The sequence below is a fragment of the Alosa alosa genome, chromosome 1, assembly GCF_017589495.1.
Source record: "Alosa alosa isolate M-15738 ecotype Scorff River chromosome 1, AALO_Geno_1.1, whole genome shotgun sequence".
Lineage (NCBI taxonomy): Eukaryota > Metazoa > Chordata > Actinopteri > Clupeiformes > Clupeidae > Alosa > Alosa alosa.
The window spans coordinates 34,114,920-34,135,276 of record NC_063189.1 but is presented as its reverse complement, the minus strand read 5'-3'; the positions used below and the strand labels follow the sequence as shown (position 1 = coordinate 34,135,276).

The 20,357-nt window shown below is 43.9% G+C and overlaps 1 protein-coding gene across 7 annotated transcripts in view; it reads left to right on the top strand.

The window, feature by feature from the left end:
• trim2a (tripartite motif containing 2a) overlaps nucleotides 1-18,642 on the top strand; it is a 29,471-nt gene extending 10,829 nt beyond the window's left edge. For 4 of the 7 annotated variants that reach the window (XM_048248433.1, XM_048248408.1, XM_048248399.1 and 1 more), the window contains exons 2-12: nucleotides 8,957-9,138; nucleotides 9,611-9,848; nucleotides 10,335-10,486; nucleotides 10,648-10,828; nucleotides 12,471-13,206; nucleotides 13,700-13,803; nucleotides 14,125-14,292; nucleotides 14,615-14,783; nucleotides 14,896-14,966; nucleotides 15,067-15,207; nucleotides 15,436-18,642. In XM_048248433.1, the coding sequence (XP_048104390.1) occupies nucleotides 9,002-9,138; nucleotides 9,611-9,848; nucleotides 10,335-10,486; nucleotides 10,648-10,828; nucleotides 12,471-13,206; nucleotides 13,700-13,803; nucleotides 14,125-14,292; nucleotides 14,615-14,783; nucleotides 14,896-14,966; nucleotides 15,067-15,207; nucleotides 15,436-15,588 (2,250 nt within the window). In that variant the 5' untranslated portion in view covers nucleotides 8,957-9,001 and the 3' untranslated portion in view covers nucleotides 15,589-18,642. Of the gene's footprint in view, nucleotides 1-4,752; nucleotides 5,005-8,729; nucleotides 8,833-8,956; nucleotides 9,139-9,610; nucleotides 9,849-10,334; nucleotides 10,487-10,647; nucleotides 10,829-12,470; nucleotides 13,207-13,699; nucleotides 13,804-14,124; nucleotides 14,293-14,614; nucleotides 14,784-14,895; nucleotides 14,967-15,066; nucleotides 15,208-15,435 lie in introns of those variants that run through there. The other 3 variants (XM_048248424.1, XM_048248381.1, XM_048248417.1) reach the window with 3 other exon arrangements.
• The last annotated feature ends 1,715 nt before the right edge of the window (nucleotides 18,643-20,357 follow it).

Here is a 20,357-nt window from a genome sequence, read left to right as displayed (position 1 = left end):
GCATTGGGTCTTTATATCTGGAAGGTCTTTGTACAAGATTGTGGAAGCACACATATGCTGGAGGCTACAGGGACTGGGGGGAGGGGACTCATGGGACCACAGAGCAGTCCGCCACCATAATCCTCTATCACTGAACATATAGATCTGCTGATGAGAAGTGTGTGCGTGTGTGTGAACAGAAGGCTTGCGACATGGAAAGCTTGCAGAGAATTTTTTTTTTTCATTTGTATGCAGATCTTTAACCCCCTCTCATCCAACATCCATGTGATTGATGCTGGTAGTGCTTAGTTGGGGGAGTGTCTGCATAATGTTGAGCAGAAGCCACCCTCACCAACCTGCAGACAGACAGAAAAAACACTGGCTTGGATCATTTGATAGACAAATAACAGCCATGCATGGATGACTGGGTCTGCTTCTAATGTACAGCAAATTGTCTGTAATGCCCCCCTGCTGTGTCCTGAATTTAAAAGTGATTTATGTAGTAGCTTTACTATTGGCCCCATCTCTACGACTATCCTGTTTGGTTGTATATCTGGATTCATTCCTATTTTAGTGTTGTGTATTTCTATAGGGTAATTATTGATATGGAAGAACAAGCACTTTATTGGTCTGTTCCCCTTTAAGTTAATTTGTTCATGTTTTTCGTCTCAGTGCAAACTGTAGACAAGGTGTTGCTTTGTCCATTTGAGCTGATGGGGATCCTTGGTAATGATGGTGATTTCAGAACAGAGTGTGAGCCCCTGCTGTTTGGGAAAAGGGAAAGGCAGGCACACGCTTCACATGCTCCCCAATTGCACCTGTCTGGACTGGTGACACATGCACAATATAATTCATTCACTTCTGAAGGACTGCAATCAGATTCTCCCTTGGTTGCGTAATGGTAACTTGTAGCCCTGCAATGTGTTACCTTGTCATAAACATTAAGCTGTATAGTTCATGTAAGCTGAGATTTTAGATTGTTGCTATCTGGATTGTTTACGTAGTGTGACAGTTAAAATATAGTTGAATTGAAAAGTGTCCCAATCTCTCATAACAGTACTGGCCTGTCATCCTCCCCTACACTGTCACTGCAGATTTTTGCAGTGTGTGATTTTGTGTGAGTGTCAGCTCCTGGAAGAGAAATTTGAAGAGGAAATGCATGTGTCTTTGTGTGGTTCTAAATATGTGTGAGGTGAGGTCATTTTGTGTGTGTGTGTGTGTGTGTGTGTGTGTGTGTGTGTGTTTGTGCTTGTTTGTTTGTGTCTGTGTGAGTACAGGGCAGAGGCTCAGACTGTGCTCCGTAACTCTGGGCTGAGCTGTTTGCAGCCTCTGGGGCGTGTATGGTCCCTCATAAGGAGGCCATTAAGGAGGCGGTCAGGATTCTGCTTCCCCATCCAGGGCCTCTCTCTCAACCCCCGAGAGCGTCCAGCCTCCCGGCCCGAGGCCAGCACTCGGATTTCATGTGTGTGTGTGCAGCCTCCGTCAGATGGGACACAGCTGCATGGGCACTGCAGCCATGTGACCAGACCACTGTCATGTTTGATAGCCCCTGTGTGACATTTCAGCAATGCACTGATGTCACTCATGGCACAGGGTCCCCACCCACCCCCACTCCCACTCCCTCAGACACTCACCTCTTGTTTATGTTAACAGTGGTCAGCGGTTGGCCAGCATCATCATTGTAGTTGTTGTCATCCAGTTTGTGTGACCGTGGCCAAGGCCTGGGTGAAGCAAAATAGCTGACCTCAGTGCTCTAGAATCTGCTGTAGCGCTGGAGAGTAAGCCTAGCATAGCGATACAGGACCGTATACTAGTCACACCTATTAAGACAACTGCAGACCTATGAAGGCTACATCTGGACTTATATAGAGAGGGTGAGTACATATGTTATGTTCTGTCGTAATGCCTTGCGTCATAAGTAAAAACAGATGCACAGCAATCGGAATGAGCCAGTTGCTTGGCCCAGTATACTTCATTGCGGAAGAGTGTTTCAGTGACATTCAACAGATTATTTTACACTGTCTGTTATATGAGTGTGTGTGTGTGTGTGTGTGTGAGACGTGCAAAAAAGTCAGCTTGTCAGCTTTTCTCACAGTTAAACTGCAAGGTGTGGAATTGCCCTATTTGCTGTTCTGTGTCAGAGATCTAAATCTAGCATATCTTGTCGCTTGGAAATGTGCTCTTTGTGAAATAGACTGTCATTTTGGAGTCTGTTCCATTTCCTGCCATCCATCTGAATGTATGTTATTATTGAGTGCCTGTTGTTGATGAGTGCTGTAATTGAAGTGGCTCCACCATTGTCCATGGCTCAGCTGTACACCAGTGGGCTGGAGAGCAGACTGTTTAGACTACAAAGCCTTTTTATTCTCAATCTCCCTTTCTTGCGGTCACCTTCTTACTTGAGGGCTAGATAGGGGCTGCAGATAGCCCTCCTGTACTAGATAGGACTGCAGATAGCCCTCCTGTACTAGATAGGACTGCAGATAGCCCTCCTGTACTAGATAGGGCTGCAGACAGCCCTCATGTACTTCCCTCTAACTGACTGAGCGCTGATGTAATAGTCAATCTGGCGTCTGGAGGGAGGAGAGGAGGGGAGGGGAATAGAGGAGCCTCAGGGACGGCGTCCTCACTGGAGTTCTGTCTGGATCAGTCAGCAGAGGGAGACGAGTGACCTTGGACTGGTGATAATTAGCTGCTCCTACTGCCCCCACAGACGTGTGCAGTCCCTTTGCACAATGTGGAAATGGCCTCCTCACAAAGCCTGGGCATGCTCAATCAGTCATCACTGTGCATGTTTTGAAAACAGCAGATTTGTCACCCAATTTGTGCCCGGGACCGAGGGGGGAAGTAATTAATGAGGACAGTGGGCCCATTATCACAAATCAATGTAATCCCAGTTGATAAACTCAGATCATTCTAAAAGTGCCCCATACATCCTCTCTATGTATGCTAAAGGGGACATTCATGTCTCTTATGACATACATTTGTTTTTCTACTCTAGGAGTCTCTCAAAAGTACCATATTTCTTATGTATGACAAAGATTATAAATCTCCATTGTTCTAGGTTATAATAGGAGGCCATTGCTTCACATTTGCAGAAGGGATGTCTCAAGGAAATGGACTGGAATATTTTCAATATGACAGACTTTGTGCTCAGCTGCCACAGGCTTTGAAATATGGAAGGCAAAACCATGTCCTGTTTCCTTGGACAGCATGAATGTGGCCACCAAGTCACTAATTGATATTCCATGCTTTTGGAACCCATGTTCTGGGGTGATTTGCATGCTTTTGGAACCCATGTTCTGGGGTGATTTGCATGCTTTTGGACCCCATGTTCTGGGGTGATTTGCCTGCTTTTGGAGGCCATATTCTGTGGTGATTTGCATGCTTTTGGAACCCATGTTCTGGGGTGATTTGCATGCTTTTGGAACCCATGTTCTGGGGTGATTTGCCTGCTTTTGGAACCCATGTTCTGGGGTGATTTGCATGCTTTTGGAACCCATGTTCTGTGGTGATTTGCATGCTTGCGTGTCTTCTCATACATTCTCTCGCAAAAAGACATTCAGCTGTGTTTGTGCAATCAGACACCTGTTCCTGTTACCATGTTACCATGTTATAGAGCTTATTGCCTCTGGCGTCTGGTCAGGGTCTGGTTTAGTGAGTTTCAGCTCCAGTGTGAGCTGTCACAACAGACAAAACATCATGTCACAGACACAGTCAGCCAGATTGTTTTGGTATCGTTTGTCTGAAAATAAATTGTTGGTGCTTTAAGGGAGTATTATTATGTGGCCTGGTGGTGATTGCTGGTGGATGACTTTTCTTTTGGATAGCCATTTGTTTTGGATAGCCATTTGTTTTGCTATGACTTTTCTTTTGGATAGCCATTTGTTTTGGATAGACATTTCTTTTGTTTCTCAGTGTTTTACTCTCTCGGTTCTTTTGTTGCAGTATGGTCATAATAATCATGGTAGAAGGCAAATCTCAATGGAGTGGCACTTACATACTGATGTGCTTCACCCTCTGTTGTAATGACTGTAATGGGTTATTGGAGGTCTGTCTAGAGCTAATGCTCTAGGTGCAGGAGACTTATTGATCCAGACAAGATTGTTGAGTAGAAAGAGGGCTGTGGATGATTCAAAAGGCAGAAGAGTAGAGAGGGATGCATTACGTGTGTCTCACTGTGCTGCTATGCTTAGTTGCCATTCTGTAGTTGTTTTGCTCCCTCTGCTCTTCACAGTTTTAGTTCCTAGGTTGTGTACTCATAGTTTGGCTTTGTGTTCAGAAGTGGGGGTTCTGTGTGTGTGTGTGTGTGTGTGTGTGTGTGTGACTGTGTGTGTGTGCATGTGTGTTTCCCTGGCAGCAGTGCAGTGAGTCAGCAAGACGCTGCTTGCTGACAGCCACTGGTCCCCCTCCCTCTATTTCCCTGTGTCTCCTGCATCTTTTCCCTGTCTAATCCTTCTCTCTCTCATCCCACTGGCTGGCCCCTAATCTACGTAAGCTGATGCCCGCCCTCTCGCTCCAAATCTCAGCGCTTCGCCACCGCTGCTGCTGCATCTCAGTCCCAGAATGCACTGCAGGTATGCTGTAATGAGCATTGACAGGGAGGGAGGGGGGGAGAGAGAGAGGAGAGAGGAGAGAGGAGAGAGGAAGAGAGAGGAGAGAGGAGAGAAAGAGAGAGAGAGAGAGAGAGAGAGAGAGAGAGAGAGACAGAGAGAGAGAGAGAGAGAGACAGAGACTCTGGGGAGGTAGGAAGGGGGGGCTTGTTGAGCTTCATTTGGCAGGGAACCCAGACACACATGACTCTGCTCCTGCTCCGTCATTAAATCCCCCTCCTTTCTCTACCTGACGTGTGCGCTCCTCCGCTCTCTGGCGTAGCCGCGTGTGAATCAGCTGCTGCCTTTACCATGACCCGTGCTGGCCCTTCTCCTGCCGAGCGAATGTGGGCTGCTGTGTTCCGAGGATGACCGGGAGCTGGTAGGGCTCTGTTGAATGCCTGTGCACCGCAGGGGCCACAACCTCTACTCGGTGCGTTGCGTCCATGCTATTGCTGTTATGTTTCCTGAGCTGACGTCCGTTTGGTTGTGGAAGATTATTTTTGAAAATATTGCACGAGTGACGAGTTACAATGCTGTTTGCTGATATCGTATCTGCATTTGTATTGCATACTGTGACTTATACAAGTATTTAGATGACTCATGTTGGTAGTGTATGCATTTAATTTATTGGCCTCGGACTGATGGTCTGTGTGTCTAACGATTCAAGAGGTTATGTAATTATGGTTCTGAGTCTTCTGTGACGACATTTTTATTTGAGAAGGAAGATGGAGTTTTTTTTTTAGGATCCCCTAGCTGTCTTACGTAAATATTATGTAATCAATTCTGTCTACGTCTGAATGAGAAATATGGTGGTGGCAGAGTAACATCCCACTCATCCAGGGCAGGGTGGAGTTCATCTCATCTGCTCATCCTTGACAAGCTGTTTATAACATATGCTGTTCCTCACAAGTGATACAGGAAGACCTGTTCACCTTTTCTATTTTTATTTTCTTACTTATTATTTCAAGCAATTATGTTTTTTTTGTTGTTGGAATCTCTTTTTTCTCCTTTTCATTTTCTTCTGTAGTTTGTTTATGTTTTCTGTAAATGTGGTTGCACGTCTTTGCTCTGGTCCTTGGATGTACTGCTGTAGCTGTCTTATCCCAGGAAATGAAAACATGCCAGGGCTTTACATATGATCCTCTTGTCACTGAAGGCATTTCAATATTCAATCTGTCAGTGAGTCCAACTAAGCCACCTGCAATGCACACAACCACCTGTTGAGGCACTACTGTACACCTCAACTTATGTAATGATTTGGTCAGTGCCACCACTGTCATGAGGCACAGTAACTTTTTTTATGTGCCTTATATATATGTCCCTATTCATGTTTTCTAAGTGACCAGCAACTATTAACACATGTTTTGTTTAAGGTAGATAAAAGTTATAGTTATAAAAATGCATTTATCATAAATAAATTGTTCAGATGATGCATTAGGTGTAAAAAAAAGATTGTGTTTCTGTGAAATCTAACTTGTCTGGGATACTTACAGTAAGTAGAGAGAGCAGCCACAGGGTCAAGGGTCTTGTCACGTGGCTCTGTAGGTCCAGAGGTCACACGATGACTGAACCCTCTGTTGCTATGGCAACGGCACCTTCTCTCGTTGAGAGATCTTTCAGAACATCGCTCCAGCCCCTGGGGATTCTCCCTCAGCGCTGTCTGTGTCCTTTATCTGGGCCTCGCCCTGACCTGAGCAGGCCGGGTGACACACATCGATGTGCTGCAGATGCCAAATGTCCTCCCTCTCTCTTTCTCTCTCTCTCTCTCTCTCTCTCTCTCTCACACACACGGCAGAGTTCTGAAAATGCAACTGATTCCTGAAGATGCAACTGCAGAGGGGAAGATGCGCAAAGAAAGTGCTGAGCTCTTTCTGCACATGATTACTGTTGCGTCTCTCCATCTTTTAGTGTTTCATGTTGTGTGGAATGGGAAGTAGGGGCTCAGGATGAGGGAGCAGGGGTGATGGATGAGTAGCACAGCACAAAGGTGAATGCTCAAGACACTGCAGGACTGTCTAACGTCTTGTCCAAGTGTTAGTCAATAGAAGGCTCACCAATGATTGATTATGATACCGACCTTATTACATAGAGAAATGTTATACTTGTCTCATCTTACTTAAATAGTATTCCTATTTAAATAAATAGCTGGGCCACAATCTTACATTCATTCATAGCAGTTCTATGGATAAAGTGCATGCTAGTGTGGTAACCAGGACTTGGGCTACTAGTACCTGGGTGTGCAGGTTCCAAGTAGGACATGTATGTATGCATTGAATTATTCATTATGTTGGAGTTGCTTAGAATAGAACACTATGCTGTGGTTGCCCTCATATCACCGAATGTCTTCCAATACTTGCTCAGGTTTTTGATGCATTTGTAGAGCACTGAGCAGGGCCAGTTGAAGTGTCTTGAATGTGATGTTTTTTGGTAACATTATGCATATTGTGTATATCATGGGATGCTGTTTATTCCATCAAATATTTATCACTGAAAGTGCTGTTTCAGAATCCTCTGGGACGCCAGCTAAAAGCTTGGGAAGAAAACAAGAATGCTATGGTGGTTTATGAAATTATATTGTTTGGTTTGGTGGATGTAACCCTTCTCTGAGAAGAAAAACCCACTGCTCTGAAATGAACTGAGAAATACCCAGGGCACAGGGAGGGGTATAATGTAATCACTTGGCTAGGCAGGTTTGTTTCACATCTTTGAGTTAAGATTTTGACTTTGTCCATGTAGACAAATCTTAATTTAATTCAAACTGCCAGTGTTCTTTATTAATATGAATGGAAGCTCTTGAGTAAAGTACATTGGGAATAGAGAACCTACCTTACACACACAACCAGCTGAAAGCGGCTTTTTAGATTCATTTAACTACACACCAGCCAGACATAAATATAAAAGTGCTCAGAACAGCCAGCTGGAGGGAGCTGAAGGGCACTGTTCTGTCCAAAATGAGAAATGGGGCAGATTAGTCCCCATGCAGCAAATGTGCTTATGGAGTCACAGGAGTCCTAGACAGTTCCATTTAGGACAAGACTAATTTCATCATTATATTTAACTGTCTTGCTAATCTACATGGTTAATGTGTCTTGCATTGGTACATTGCTTCTGCCGTCAGCTATCTGAAATTTCTATAAACATCTCACTTGTCGTAAGCTGAAGTTGCGAAGTTGGATCAAAATGCATGAACAAGTTAGAGTGAGTTGCTTCCCACTGATAGATAGATGGATAGATAGATAGAAACTTCCCAAAGGGAAAGTCAAATTTACAGTTGCTTAGTACTACAATGGTGCAGATATAACAGTAGGAAAGTACACCAGAAGATAAATAAGTATATACATTTATATACAAAAATATATACAAATCTATGAAAAGAATAAATATAAAGTGTAGGATAGTGATCATAAGCTCTAGCTTCTCAGACACCTGCCGTTGTCTCAGCTGTGCTGTGGCGTGAAACACTTGCTCTTTTGGGGGCACAGACAGGCCTCTTAAAAAAGATCTGAAAACATACCTGTACAGGAAAGCTTTTAGTTAACTCATCTTATCCTGTAGAATACTTTTTCAGATTATTCTACATCTGCTGCCATTGGAGCAGATGGGCTCCCCCTATTAAGTCAGGTTCTGCTCAAGGTTTCTTCCTGGAATATGGGAGTTTTTCCTTGCCACAGTTGCCATATGGCGTGCTTATGGGGGGTAAAGGGTTAAGGCTGCCAGTCTTATGACATGTTTTTTTCTATATTTTTGATATGTTGCTGAGTGGATCATAAACGGCCCCAGCAATGAAGAAAAGTGATTGATAATGACTGACTGACTATTATTGTGTTACATGCTTCAAATGTAAAGCACTTTGAGCTGCATTCTGTGTATGAATGGTGCTATACAAATAAAGCTTATTATTATTTTTATTTTATTATTATTATTATTATTATTATTATTATTATTATTATTATTATTATTCCTGACAATATAACAGCATGCAGCCTTTTCTCCCCCATTTTGGTAGCACTCAATGGACATGGCCGCTCTGGTATTTTCTGGACCCAATTACTGGAAGGCACTTTTGTGTGCTGGTGCAATGACCTGAGTCTGACCTCTCCAAACTCCTTGTTTTCTCCCCTTTCTCTGCGCCTGACCACTGTGTTTCCCTAAAAGACCGCGGAGTGAAAGAGGGCATTCCAGAGAGCTTGGCCATACCTGTGAAAAGCCTCAATACAATAGCAGCTCACTGAACATTTGAATTAGTCTTAAATAGCATGTAAGATAAGTATTCAAAACTCCAGCCGTCTGTTACAGACTTATGTTTTGAAGCAGTTATATTTTGATCCGATAATGACGTGTTTATATTGTGTGTTGACCATGCTGTGCTGTGCTGTGTGCAGGGTGTGGGCAGAGAGACTGCTGGACTCCAGTGCCAGGGCTTTAGGATGGCCAGTGAAGGTGCTGCTACCCTCCCCAGCCCTGTGGTGCGTCAGATTGACAAGCAGTTCCTGATTTGCAGCATATGCCTCGATCGCTACGACAACCCCAAAGTCCTCCCCTGTCTCCACACCTTCTGTGAAAGGTACTCCACCCATCTTGCTCTCCTCAGTCAACTGGATGTACATCCAGCTGCAACTGCAGACTTGTATCCCTCGGACTCGTTTTCCATTCTTTTATGGGATAAAATATCTCTGTTGAAAATATGGAATGTAAGGCTTTTAATGACAAGAAAGCAAAACTCACCTGATTTTAGTGAATGTATAGATTTATTGAATATACATAGTTCATCATGAGGTCAGGAGAGAATTTGATTAAATATGAGTGATCATAAATGAACATAAATGGTCTGCTTTTCCATTTACTGTACTGAATCCAGATGTTGATTGCAACTTCCAGAGGTGATTGCAACTTCCACAAAAAATATTTGTCACTGTGCTCAACACTGTTGTTATAGTAATTTTGGAAGCATAACTTTGTTCAAGTTCTGATCTTGATTCCCCTGTAACCAAAAATGGTGCTCCTCACCCCTCCTCTGCCATGTGCTCTGCCCTCAGGTGTCTGCAGAACTACATCCCGGCTCACAGTCTCACACTGTCGTGTCCTGTGTGCCGGCAGACGTCCATCCTGCCAGAGAAGGGTGTGTCCGCGCTGCAGAGCAACTTCTTCATCACCAACCTGATGGACGTCCTGCAGCGCAGCCCCGACAGCAGCAGTGACGAGAGCAGCACCCTCGACAACATCAGTGCTGTGGCTACCGGACAGCCCCTCTCCTGCCCCAACCATGCAGGCAACGTAAGACTGACCCTCGACCCCCCGCCCTCCCTGACCAACTGATTAGTGCTTTGCTTTTTCACAAACTCAATCTGTCATAGGTCCTATGCTTAGTGCGTTGTAAAGATTACAGGCTGGCCAAGCAACAATTTAATTTTTTCCATCAGATTCTTTCTATGCTGCTTTTCTTTCCTTTTTTCCACATCAATGATCTGGGGAAAAACACCTTTAGGATTGGTTACAATTCCTTGAAATCATTTCAGGGTTATTCATTACCTCAATGTCCAGGATGTCAGTCACATACAAATCTTGAAAAGGGTGGAAGTGTCTGACCTAACTTCTCTAATAGAAGTAGCAGAACGTGAAAATGCACATTTGCTGCTCAGCAGTTTGTGCTGTGTAGAGCAATAAAATGGTTAAACATGTTACTGACAACACAAATGACAAACGGATAATTACCTTGTCCAACTTGTTTGAAGTTGCTTGTTGTCTGTTTGTGGTTGCCAGGTGATGGAGTTCTATTGTCCTCCGTGCGAGACGGCCATGTGCGAGGAGTGCACGAGCGGCGAGCACGCTGAGCACCCCACCGTCCCACTCAAGGACGTGCTGGAGCAGCACAAGGCCTCGCTGCAGGACCAGCTGGACGCTGTCAAGAGCAGGTGAGCCTCAGGGTCACGCACGCGTCGCACGACTGCAGGGTGGAGAAAGTCTCGAGTGACCGAATGTACTGAGGCCTGACTGTTGGCTCTCCTTCCTCTCACTGGTCCCCCTCTCTCTCTCTCCCTCCCTCTCTGTGCATCCCCCTCTCTCCTGTCTGCAGGCTCCCTGAGATTGACACGGCCCTGCAGGTTCTCTCAGACATCCTGCAGAAGCTGACCCACCAGAAGGCCTCTATAGAGGATGACATCCACGCAACGTTTGACGAGCTGCAGAAAACGCTCAACGTGCGCAAGAGCGTGCTTCTCATGGAGCTGGAGGTCAACTATGGGCTCAAACAGAAGGTCAGTGGTAGCTGAATGTTGTATGCAGTGTCAAAGTTATTTTTGGGTTTAGTCAGTAGCTATCCAGCATGGCATTCTTCTACTGTTATGCTCACAGGTCTGTTTCAAGCATATGAATTTGTGCTCCCTTGAGGAATGTCACTGCCAACTGTGATCTCATAGCCTTGTTAGTTATTGATCAATCATGGCAGTTCTGAAAATTGGTTTACATCAGCTAAATGATCTTCAGCACTTAGCTCTCCTCTGAAATGGTATTCACATGTCTCTTTTTGAGTGAGAGAACACACTGACATGTATTTTTGGGCACTGATGCAAAGTGACAAAAGTGTTGAAGGAGCAAGAAGAGAAGGAGTTTGAAAGAAATTCTATAACAAACCTTTCCATTTCCATGGCACATACCATATGATGTAGTGTTTGTGGTCAGCATCTTTGAGTGACCCTAATCCACACGGGTCTGAAATAATGAATACCCTTATATTTCTTTTTTAAAAATCACAGTAAATCTTGAATGTTGTACACATTTCATATCACATTCATCTTGACAGTGTCTCCCCTGCAATCACCTGTGGCTTCTCAGACTGTCATTTACAGTCACGGATTATCTACAAACTCATATTTATCCGAGCCACACCACTATTTTGGCTCCCTGTGTGTCTGTGGCGCAGCTGTTCTGGTAAACAATCAATGTGAAAGTGAATCTGGGAGCTGAGGCCAGCGTGACGTAAGGTGCCAGCCCAGCCACTCACTGTCCCAGTGCGGAGTCCTGGCAGCCTGCTCCCAGTCACATGGTGATGAATCACCCGGGAGAGGGTGTGGTGTGCCTGCCAGCCAGTGAGGGCTTTTATGGTCCTCTTATCTGCACACTTTATATGGCGAGTAAACAGTGACGTGTGTTTGTCTGTGCATGTGCCTGTGCGTGCCTCTGCTGTGCTGCTTTTCAGTCCAGTAACCAGAGCTAGGCTAGCAGGGTCAGGTAGCACTCTATATGGCGTCAGTGGAGGACGAGGATGAAGCCAAACAAATTGAGGTGAGTGGTCAGACGTATGGCATTGGAAATGGTTGTCATGGGAAACGGCGAGTTGCTGAGCTACTTTGTTGATCTGACACCGATTAGAGAAATCTATTTAAGAGTATGAATGTGTAATTGTTTTCAGAGTTTAGGCTTCTGTGACCTGTAGTTGGTAAGCATTCACCCAAATTCATGGCAAAAGTGTCCCAAAATGCATAGCCGAACTGTTGTCTAATATGGAAAGAAACAGCAGTGGGTCAAAGTACAGGGTCCCAGAGCTGTAAATATTTCCCCCAGTGCCCCACTGCTGAAGAGAAAGCATGGTTGTGAATTTACTTTTGCTTTTGTTTTTTTTTTGCATGTTACAGACTTTTATATTCTCACATTCTTTGGTGAAGAATCTGGCCTTGTTTTTGTGGATTTATGAAATGTTGTGTGTCCTGATTGCTTCTCTAAACTCTTCTCTGTTTTAGTAACACCATTAATCTCATCTCAACATCATTCTGAACATCAGTCTGCTGAAGTTTGTTCTGGTGTCCTACCTGCTGTATATATCCTGTAAGGCCGTTTAACAGAGTGATAAGTGTGTGTGTTTTGTGTTTGTGTGTGTGTTGTGTTGTGTTGTGGCTGCAGGTACTGCAGGCCCAGCTGGACTCGCTGTTGTCGGGGCAGGAGGGCATCAGCAGCAGCTGCAGCTTCACGGAGCAGGCGCTGAGCCACGGCTCCGAGGCCGAGGTGCTGCTCGTCAAGAAGCAGATGAGCGAGCGCCTGCGCGAGCTGGCCAATCAGGAGCTCCCGCTGCAGCCCGAGGAGAACAACCAGCTGGACTTCCTGGTGGAGACGGAGGGCCTGAAAAAGTCCATCCACAACCTGGGCGCCATCGTCACCACCAACGCTGTCGCTGCGGAAACGGTTGCCACTGGCGACGGTCTGCGGCAGTGTGTGGTTGGGCGCCCCTCCTCCGTCACTGTGACGACCAAGGACAAGGATGGGGAGTTGTGCCAGATGGGCAGCGCGTGCCTGGCGGCGGAGTTGGCGTCTCCGGACGGGGGGCTGGCTGACAGTGGCGAGGTGCTGGACCACAAGAACGGCACCTACGAGTTCCTGTACACGGCGCCGCGTGAAGGCCGCTACACGCTCTCGTTGCGCCTCTACGACCAGCACATCAAGGGCAGCCCCTTCACCATCCGGGCAACCAAGTCCACCGACCTTCTGCTCAACGCCAACGCGGTGGACGGCACTAAGAAGCGCCTGAAGTCGCCGGGCAGCGGGCATGTGAAGCAGCGTGCCATCAAACGGCCCGCCAGCATGTACAGCACGGGCAAGAGGAAAGAGAACCCCATCGAGGATGACCTTATGTTCCGCATCGGTGAGGCCAGCTTCCCCTGTCATGGTTACTTTTGCATTATGGTTTTCACTATAGTGTGTGGAGTCATTATTGTTGCCTGTATTTTGTGTGTGTGTGTGTGTGTGTGTTTGTGTGTGTGTGTGTGAGGCCAGCTTGTGTGTGCGTATGAAGCCAGCGTGTGTGTGCACACGTCCTATTTTGTCCTTGTTTTTTTTTGGGGGGCTTCAAACGCTTTTAGCATTGACTGAAAGAAGGGATTCAGTCAGTCACCACTGCATAATTGGAAAAGGCAGGAGAATTGTCCTAAGTTAATCATCTTAAGGATTTGGTTTAGAGAAATGCCACTTCTCAAGAATTTGTCAGGTTTCTTAAAGAGATTCAATACAGTCCTTCCCAATAATGATATATATATTTTTTAACAACCCCCTTGTGAGTCACAGATGTTAAGAACTCACTCTGTTAGTGTCAGTGAAATATTTCTCTGTGATTTGGAATTTATATGTGTGTTTTCCAGGTACAAAGGGAAGAAATAAAGGTGAATTTACCAACCTGCAGGGAGTTGCAGCATCTTCACTGGGCAAAGTCTTAATTGCAGACAGCAACAATCAGTGTGTTCAGGTACAAATATATAGTAATATTTGACAAATGTGACCTTTAAATGTGAAGTCCTCGGAGATTGTGCGATTATAGTAATTGAATAGAGTAGGCCTTTGCCAATGGGCATTCACAGCTGATGCACCGTGACTCGGCACAAATAGTCTGAATTTCCAGCCCTCAGTAGGTTACCATGGAAACCAAATTTTACAGCAGGAATTCAATTTCCATGCAGAGGGCTGAGTAGATTAGGCTCAATTTGTGTCCTTGGTATGCTGTAACTATATTGTAAATGTCTTGTACCCCATAAGAGGCTATGTGATAAGGCTTGTGGTTTTCTATCAGATATTTTCAAATGATGGACTGTTTAAAAGCCGTTTTGGAGTACGAGGACGGTCACCGGGGCAACTACAGCGACCCACAGGTGTTGCAGTTCACCCAAATGGTGACATCATCATTGCTGACTATGACAACAAGTGGGTCAGCATCTTTTCAAGTGAGGGGAAATTCAAGGTAGGTTTGTCAAGCTCATTATACGTCCAAATAAAATACAGTGGGTTAGATCTTCCAACATGAAAAAACAGAGAAATGCCAACATCTTAAATACTTATCAAAGCCCTCATTTATGGGGTGTTCATGTCATTACGGTATACAAACCGTAGTAAATGTTGTGTGTCATAGTCAACGACAGCCTAAGCAACAGTAATCCCCACAAACCATAAAATATACTGCTCAATTATCCCCTGGTGTTTAGTAGGCCTTTGTATTGGTTTATAATGAAACATCAATGGGAGAAGTTATGTCATCTGCCTTAACTCTTCATCTGTTTCTTCAGGCAAAAATTGGCTCTGGGAAGCTGATGGGACCTAAGGGTGTGTCCGTAGACCGCAACGGCCACATCATCGTCGTGGACAACAAGGCCTGCTGTGTTTTCATCTTCCAGACCAACGGCAAACTGGTCACCAAGTTTGGAAGCCGTGGCAATGGAGACAAACAGTTTGCAGGTACAGTATAGTCTGAATACATGTTTGGCTGTCTCTTTCTGGTTAAGAATCCAATGAGTTATGGAAAAGCATCTCATTTGAACTGAATAGTGAAGGCCATTCTCTCCTCTAGGCCCACATTTTGCTGCAGTGAATCAGAACAATGAAATAATTGTGACTGACTTCCACAACCATTCTGTGAAGGTAAGCTATAGAAATACCAGCACACTTTACTCAGACCCACAATCATGCCGGTGTAACCATAACAGGGTGTCCCGAATTTCATCATTCCTTATATTTGCAGGTATTTAATCCAGAGGGAGAGTTTCTACTGAAGTTTGGGTCCAATGGTGAAGGAAATGGACAGTTTAATGCCCCTACAGGGGTGGCAGTAGACATCAATGGCAATATCATAGTGGCAGACTGGGGCAACAGCCGGATACAGGTGAGGGTCACTCATCTCAAATTAATTGATTTAGATGGCGAATGCACATGCGTAGCCACATTGGAGCCAGCGGGACCGTTGCCTTCGAGCATAGGAGAATGTAGTGGATATATATATGCCTGTAATATTCATATTTTGATAGACATTATTCACAATCCACTCGGTGCCCTTTTTTTTTTTTTTTATCCGATTTCCTCTGTCTGGTACTAACGGGTCTCTCTGATGCAGGTGTTTGATGGCAGTGGCTCCTTCCTGTCCTACATCAACACATCGGCGGACCCTCTGTATGGCCCTCAGGGTCTGGCCCTCACCTCTGATGGCCATGTTGTGGTGGCGGACTCTGGGAACCATTGTTTCAAAGTGTACCGCTACCTGCAGTGACTCATGCCTTTCAGCCCTCCATCTCCCACCCACCACCACCACCTTTCCTGTCTATTTGCACTCTGCCAGTAGGACGCCTACGCCGATTCCTCTGCACTCATCTTCCCCCATTTCACCAGGACCCCTGAGGTACCATCTCAGTAGTGTAGGAAGTGCCCTGAGAGAGGTGCCTGGCCTGATGCAGACTGAATGGAAACGTGTGAATGAATTAGACCCTCAAAATATCTGCTACATGCACTAGTGTGGACTCTACAAGGAAAGAGCAGAGCGTTCAACACAGTCTGTCTCCATCTACTGAGCTTTGTAGGCACACTACTGTATGACATTCCCTAGTTATTTTTAGGAGAGAAAATCACTAATAACATCACTTGCTAAGTCTTTAGCCATTCTTGTGTTACAGACCTCCTTCCTTCGATCACCAATGATATCTTCAATCATTTTATTTCTTTACCCCAGACAACAAGGGTGATTGGAAAATTATTTCTCAATTTTGATGCTGCACAAAAGTGATAATAAATGAAAAATGACAAATAGATCATTCAGTAGTGCACACCTAAAATAGGCAGTGAATTTTCTTTTACAATGAGTTCATATTATGTTAACTTGGAGGCTTCCATCTACAAAAATCACATGTAGTTAAATTATTGTTGAATACTAGTAATGTTGAGTTGACAGTGATAGTCACAAGTTAAATATTTTATGTAAGTAAATGTAAATATATTGTCTTTGGTGGCAGAAGAAATATCTGGAAAGTTCTGGAAACCAAAACAGAAGATCTAATGTGGGCCATTTGCAATCCTGTTTAGTTTTTGTCCATTTCATTATGTTTCACTGCATGCCATTTGTATGGGTGGAGTCTTTCACCATCAAGTTTCTTTTTTTCCAATGCCTGGTTAAGACTGGAAGACACTGGCCCCACCTCAGATAGATCATTTCAGGGGAAGTACAGCATGTTTAAGATGCAAGTGTTGTATTTTGTGGAGCGACTGAACTAGCCACACATCTGCATGGGGTAAACACCGGTCACATAGGTTGGAGACGTTTGGTGGGTCTCTGTTGTTAAAATGTACAGTAGTGTGCACTTTGATTTAGTTCACATGGAAAAGGGATTGCTATAAGTTTAATATTTCTGTTGCAGGAGAAGGTTGATGTGTGACTGAGCATGTGTGATTGAGTGGTTGTGCACATAACACCATTTGAAATGCAACTGCACTATGCAGCCAGCAAGTGAAGCACTTAATGTAGCTCTTTGTAAGATGCAATGAGCACAAGCTTTCTTTGAGGGGAGCAAGGTTTTTGTGAAGAAGCTGTATAATATGTATAATGTTTGTGATAGAATTTGATTTAAACAAGCAATAGTGGTTTCTTTCGTTACTTTATGTGACATAAACAATGAGCTATGACAAGTATCATGGCTGACAGATTAAAACTGTATTCATTTATTCTTCTGTGGGACTGAAAAAAGGGACACGCTATCACTTCTACTTTTTAAACTGGTATCAGACATGCACTCACCAGCCACTTTATTAGGGTACACCTTTTAAACTGTCCATTAGCACAAATTGTCACCCAATGTATCTCCAGGGTTTACAGAGAATGGTTAGAAGGTCAGAGGAGAACAGCCAGACTGGTTCAAGCTAATACAAAGCCAACAGAAACTCGAATAACCACTCGTTACTACCAAGGTATGCAGAAGAGTATCTCTGAATGCACAACACAAAGAACCTTAAAGCAGATGGGCTACAGCATCAGGACCACGTGCCACACCTGACACCTGCTCAGAACATGAAACTGAGGTTACAGCCTGTGCAGGCTCACCAAAATTGGATAATTGAAGATTTTAAAAATGTTGCCTGGTCTCATGAGTCTTGATTTCTGCTGCAACATTCGGATGGTAGGGTCAGAATTTGGCGTAAACTACATGAACACATGGATCCATCCTGCCTGGTATCAATGGTTCAAGCTGGTGGGGGTAGTGTAATGGTGTGGGGGATAGTGTCTTGGCACATTTTGGGCCCTTTACCAGTTGAGCATAGTTTAAATGCCATGGCCTACCTGAGTATTGTTGCCAACCATGTCCATCCCTTTATGACCACCGTGTATCTTCTGATGGATACTTCCAGCATGATAATGGCCCATGTCAAAGCTCAAGTCATCTCACACTGTTCTTAATGAGCTCTCTAGAGTCGGGTGACTTCCACAGCACCGTTAAGATGTGGTGGAACGGGATTCTCATTAGCCGACAAACGTGCAATGTCAATATGGACCACAATCTCTGAGGAATGTTTCTAGCACCTTGCTGAATTTATGCTACCAATGATGAAGGCAGTTCTGGAGGCAAACAACCTGGTACTGGCAAGGTGTACATAATAAAGTGGTTAGTGAGTGTATTAAGATCATTTAACAGGGTGTAACTGTAGGAAAACATTTTATGTACATTCAGTCTGATTAATTAGGATAAATGAATGTTTCCTATCACAGGAAGTAATGTGAAAACATTTTGAATGCATACATTGCATGTGTATATTGGTTTTCTGCACAGTAGGATTTTATTTTCTTGTAAAAATTATTTATCTCATATGTACATACAGTGACTATGATGCCAAATGAAAAAGTGCCCACAGAGATGTTGATTATTGCTTTCCCAGTGTTCAGGTCTCAAGTGTGTGTGTTTCATGGAGCTTTTTTTTTTTATTAAGTCTGTGTGATTTGATGCTATTTGTTTTATTTTTAAGACTTTTTCAAACAACTGTTTGTCACCTATGGTAGAATCGACTTGCATGTTGCACACCTATCCTCACACTTTAAAACACAGCCTTGTAATAACAGGCCTATACATTTTTCACACATTCCAACTTGAGAGTAGTTCTTACTGACACACACGGCACCACTGGAAACACCAGTTGTGTTAAAGGTCCTTGCAGGTCACTCGTAGGCTGTAGGTCATAGTCCCCTCTGGCCATATTGTGCTTGCAGTGTATGTTCACAACTACCTTACAGTCTGACCCATAATTGCTTTGTCTCCTCTCACAAATAAATAATGCAGTCTTTAAAGGTTTGTCTTGCTTTATTTGCGGTTTGTTACTTGTTTTGATTGTTTGATTGATTTATTTGGAGTATTACTTCTATCACATTGTAACCCTTTCTCAATTACTCACACAGCTGAGATCACTCATTAGTAGAGTTATATCTTATCCATATACTCATAACATAACATTGGTCCTTTTTACAGTACCTCACTGTAGTAGAATAATGTCATTATTTAGAGATATGGGACAGTGCAGCCTGGTTGCCATCAAGTGTGTTATCCAGGCATGGAGGACCCCAGACATGAAGAGCCTCGGTTAGCCTTCTGATGTGAGCGAGACGTCCCTCTGGGGTGAGAGCGGAGGGGCACTCACCAGCACACGTCACGTGTTGCAACAGCTCTGCCCACGGACATCTACTCTATTGCAAAGTAAAGCCAGAGAAAACTATAGCACTTTTAGCCCTACTATAAAATATAATACTGTAATTTAATGCTGATGTACTGATATACTGATAATATGATAGTGGCTGGTTGTCTTGGAATTGTTTCTAAAGGCTTGCTGAATGTATTCTGTAAAGGGAATGACTAGGCAGAATCTCAACTTGCTCCAATTTACAGTAAAGTTGGGTAAGAAGGTTGTCTTGATGATTGGAGTGGAACGCCAGCTCCAACAGAGAGGGCTGAAGCTGAGGCAGGCTTGGCTATCTAATGGTAAAATCACAGTTTGTTTCTAATAAAGTCACAGACATAGTTGTTTGACTTCCCTTGGCTCTGCTACCCTCTCTGGTTTAACCATAATCTACAATTTGCAATAATGTGTGTGTAAAAGCAGCTGTCTCTCGTACAATATAAACTGTGGCATGTTCCATCTTCTTCCTTTGTTGCCCACACTTAATATATTGGGGATACGTAAATTGGGTGTATGGCCATGGGCGTCGGAGGCATTCTGAAAGTGGGTGGGACATTTCAGCGGGGGGTATGTGTGTCCTCCCCCAGAATTTTGTTTTTGGACTAGATGCAATTTCCTGAATTCTGGTACATTTTAACAGGTTATTTAGATACTTCTATATAACAAAATAAAGCTATTAATTCAATGACTAATTCGGAACCAGTTTTATTAACCTCATGGTATAGTTAACCATGCAGTTGCAATATCTGTTAAATTAAGTTATTTAATGCTTAGTATGGCAATACATTTGGGCCAGCACCATTCAACCATCTAAACCAGGGGTAGCAACTTGTGGAGCGAGGGACACATGCATCCCTTTAGTTCCTCTCTAGTGGCTGCCTGGCTTTCTATAAAAATGGAAGTTATAAAATATTTCTAGCAATTTCATATAGTTGTTAAGCTTCAAGCTGTCCCAACACATTAACAGTGAGTGAGTAGCCTATTATACTGTACAATACAGCAAAGTATGTCATGCCTGAGGCTAATAAAGATAGAGATGTTTAAACTGATTTCTTTTAAATGGTTCTGACATCTTTGCAGTTTTATAGTTTTATATTTCACAGTTTTATATTTCTGGTCAAAAATATATAGCCCTTTTAAGAGAAAAGGTTGCCGACCCTGATCTAAACCATCTATTTTCTGAAAGCATATAGCTCAAGATGTAATATAGCCTAACATGTGTTTAGACATGTCCCACCCTTCAACCCTAGCCTATGGGAAAATTCGAGTGTATGACTGATGAGTTTTGACCTGTGTAGGCTAAGGGGAAACTGATTCGACCCTCCAAACCAT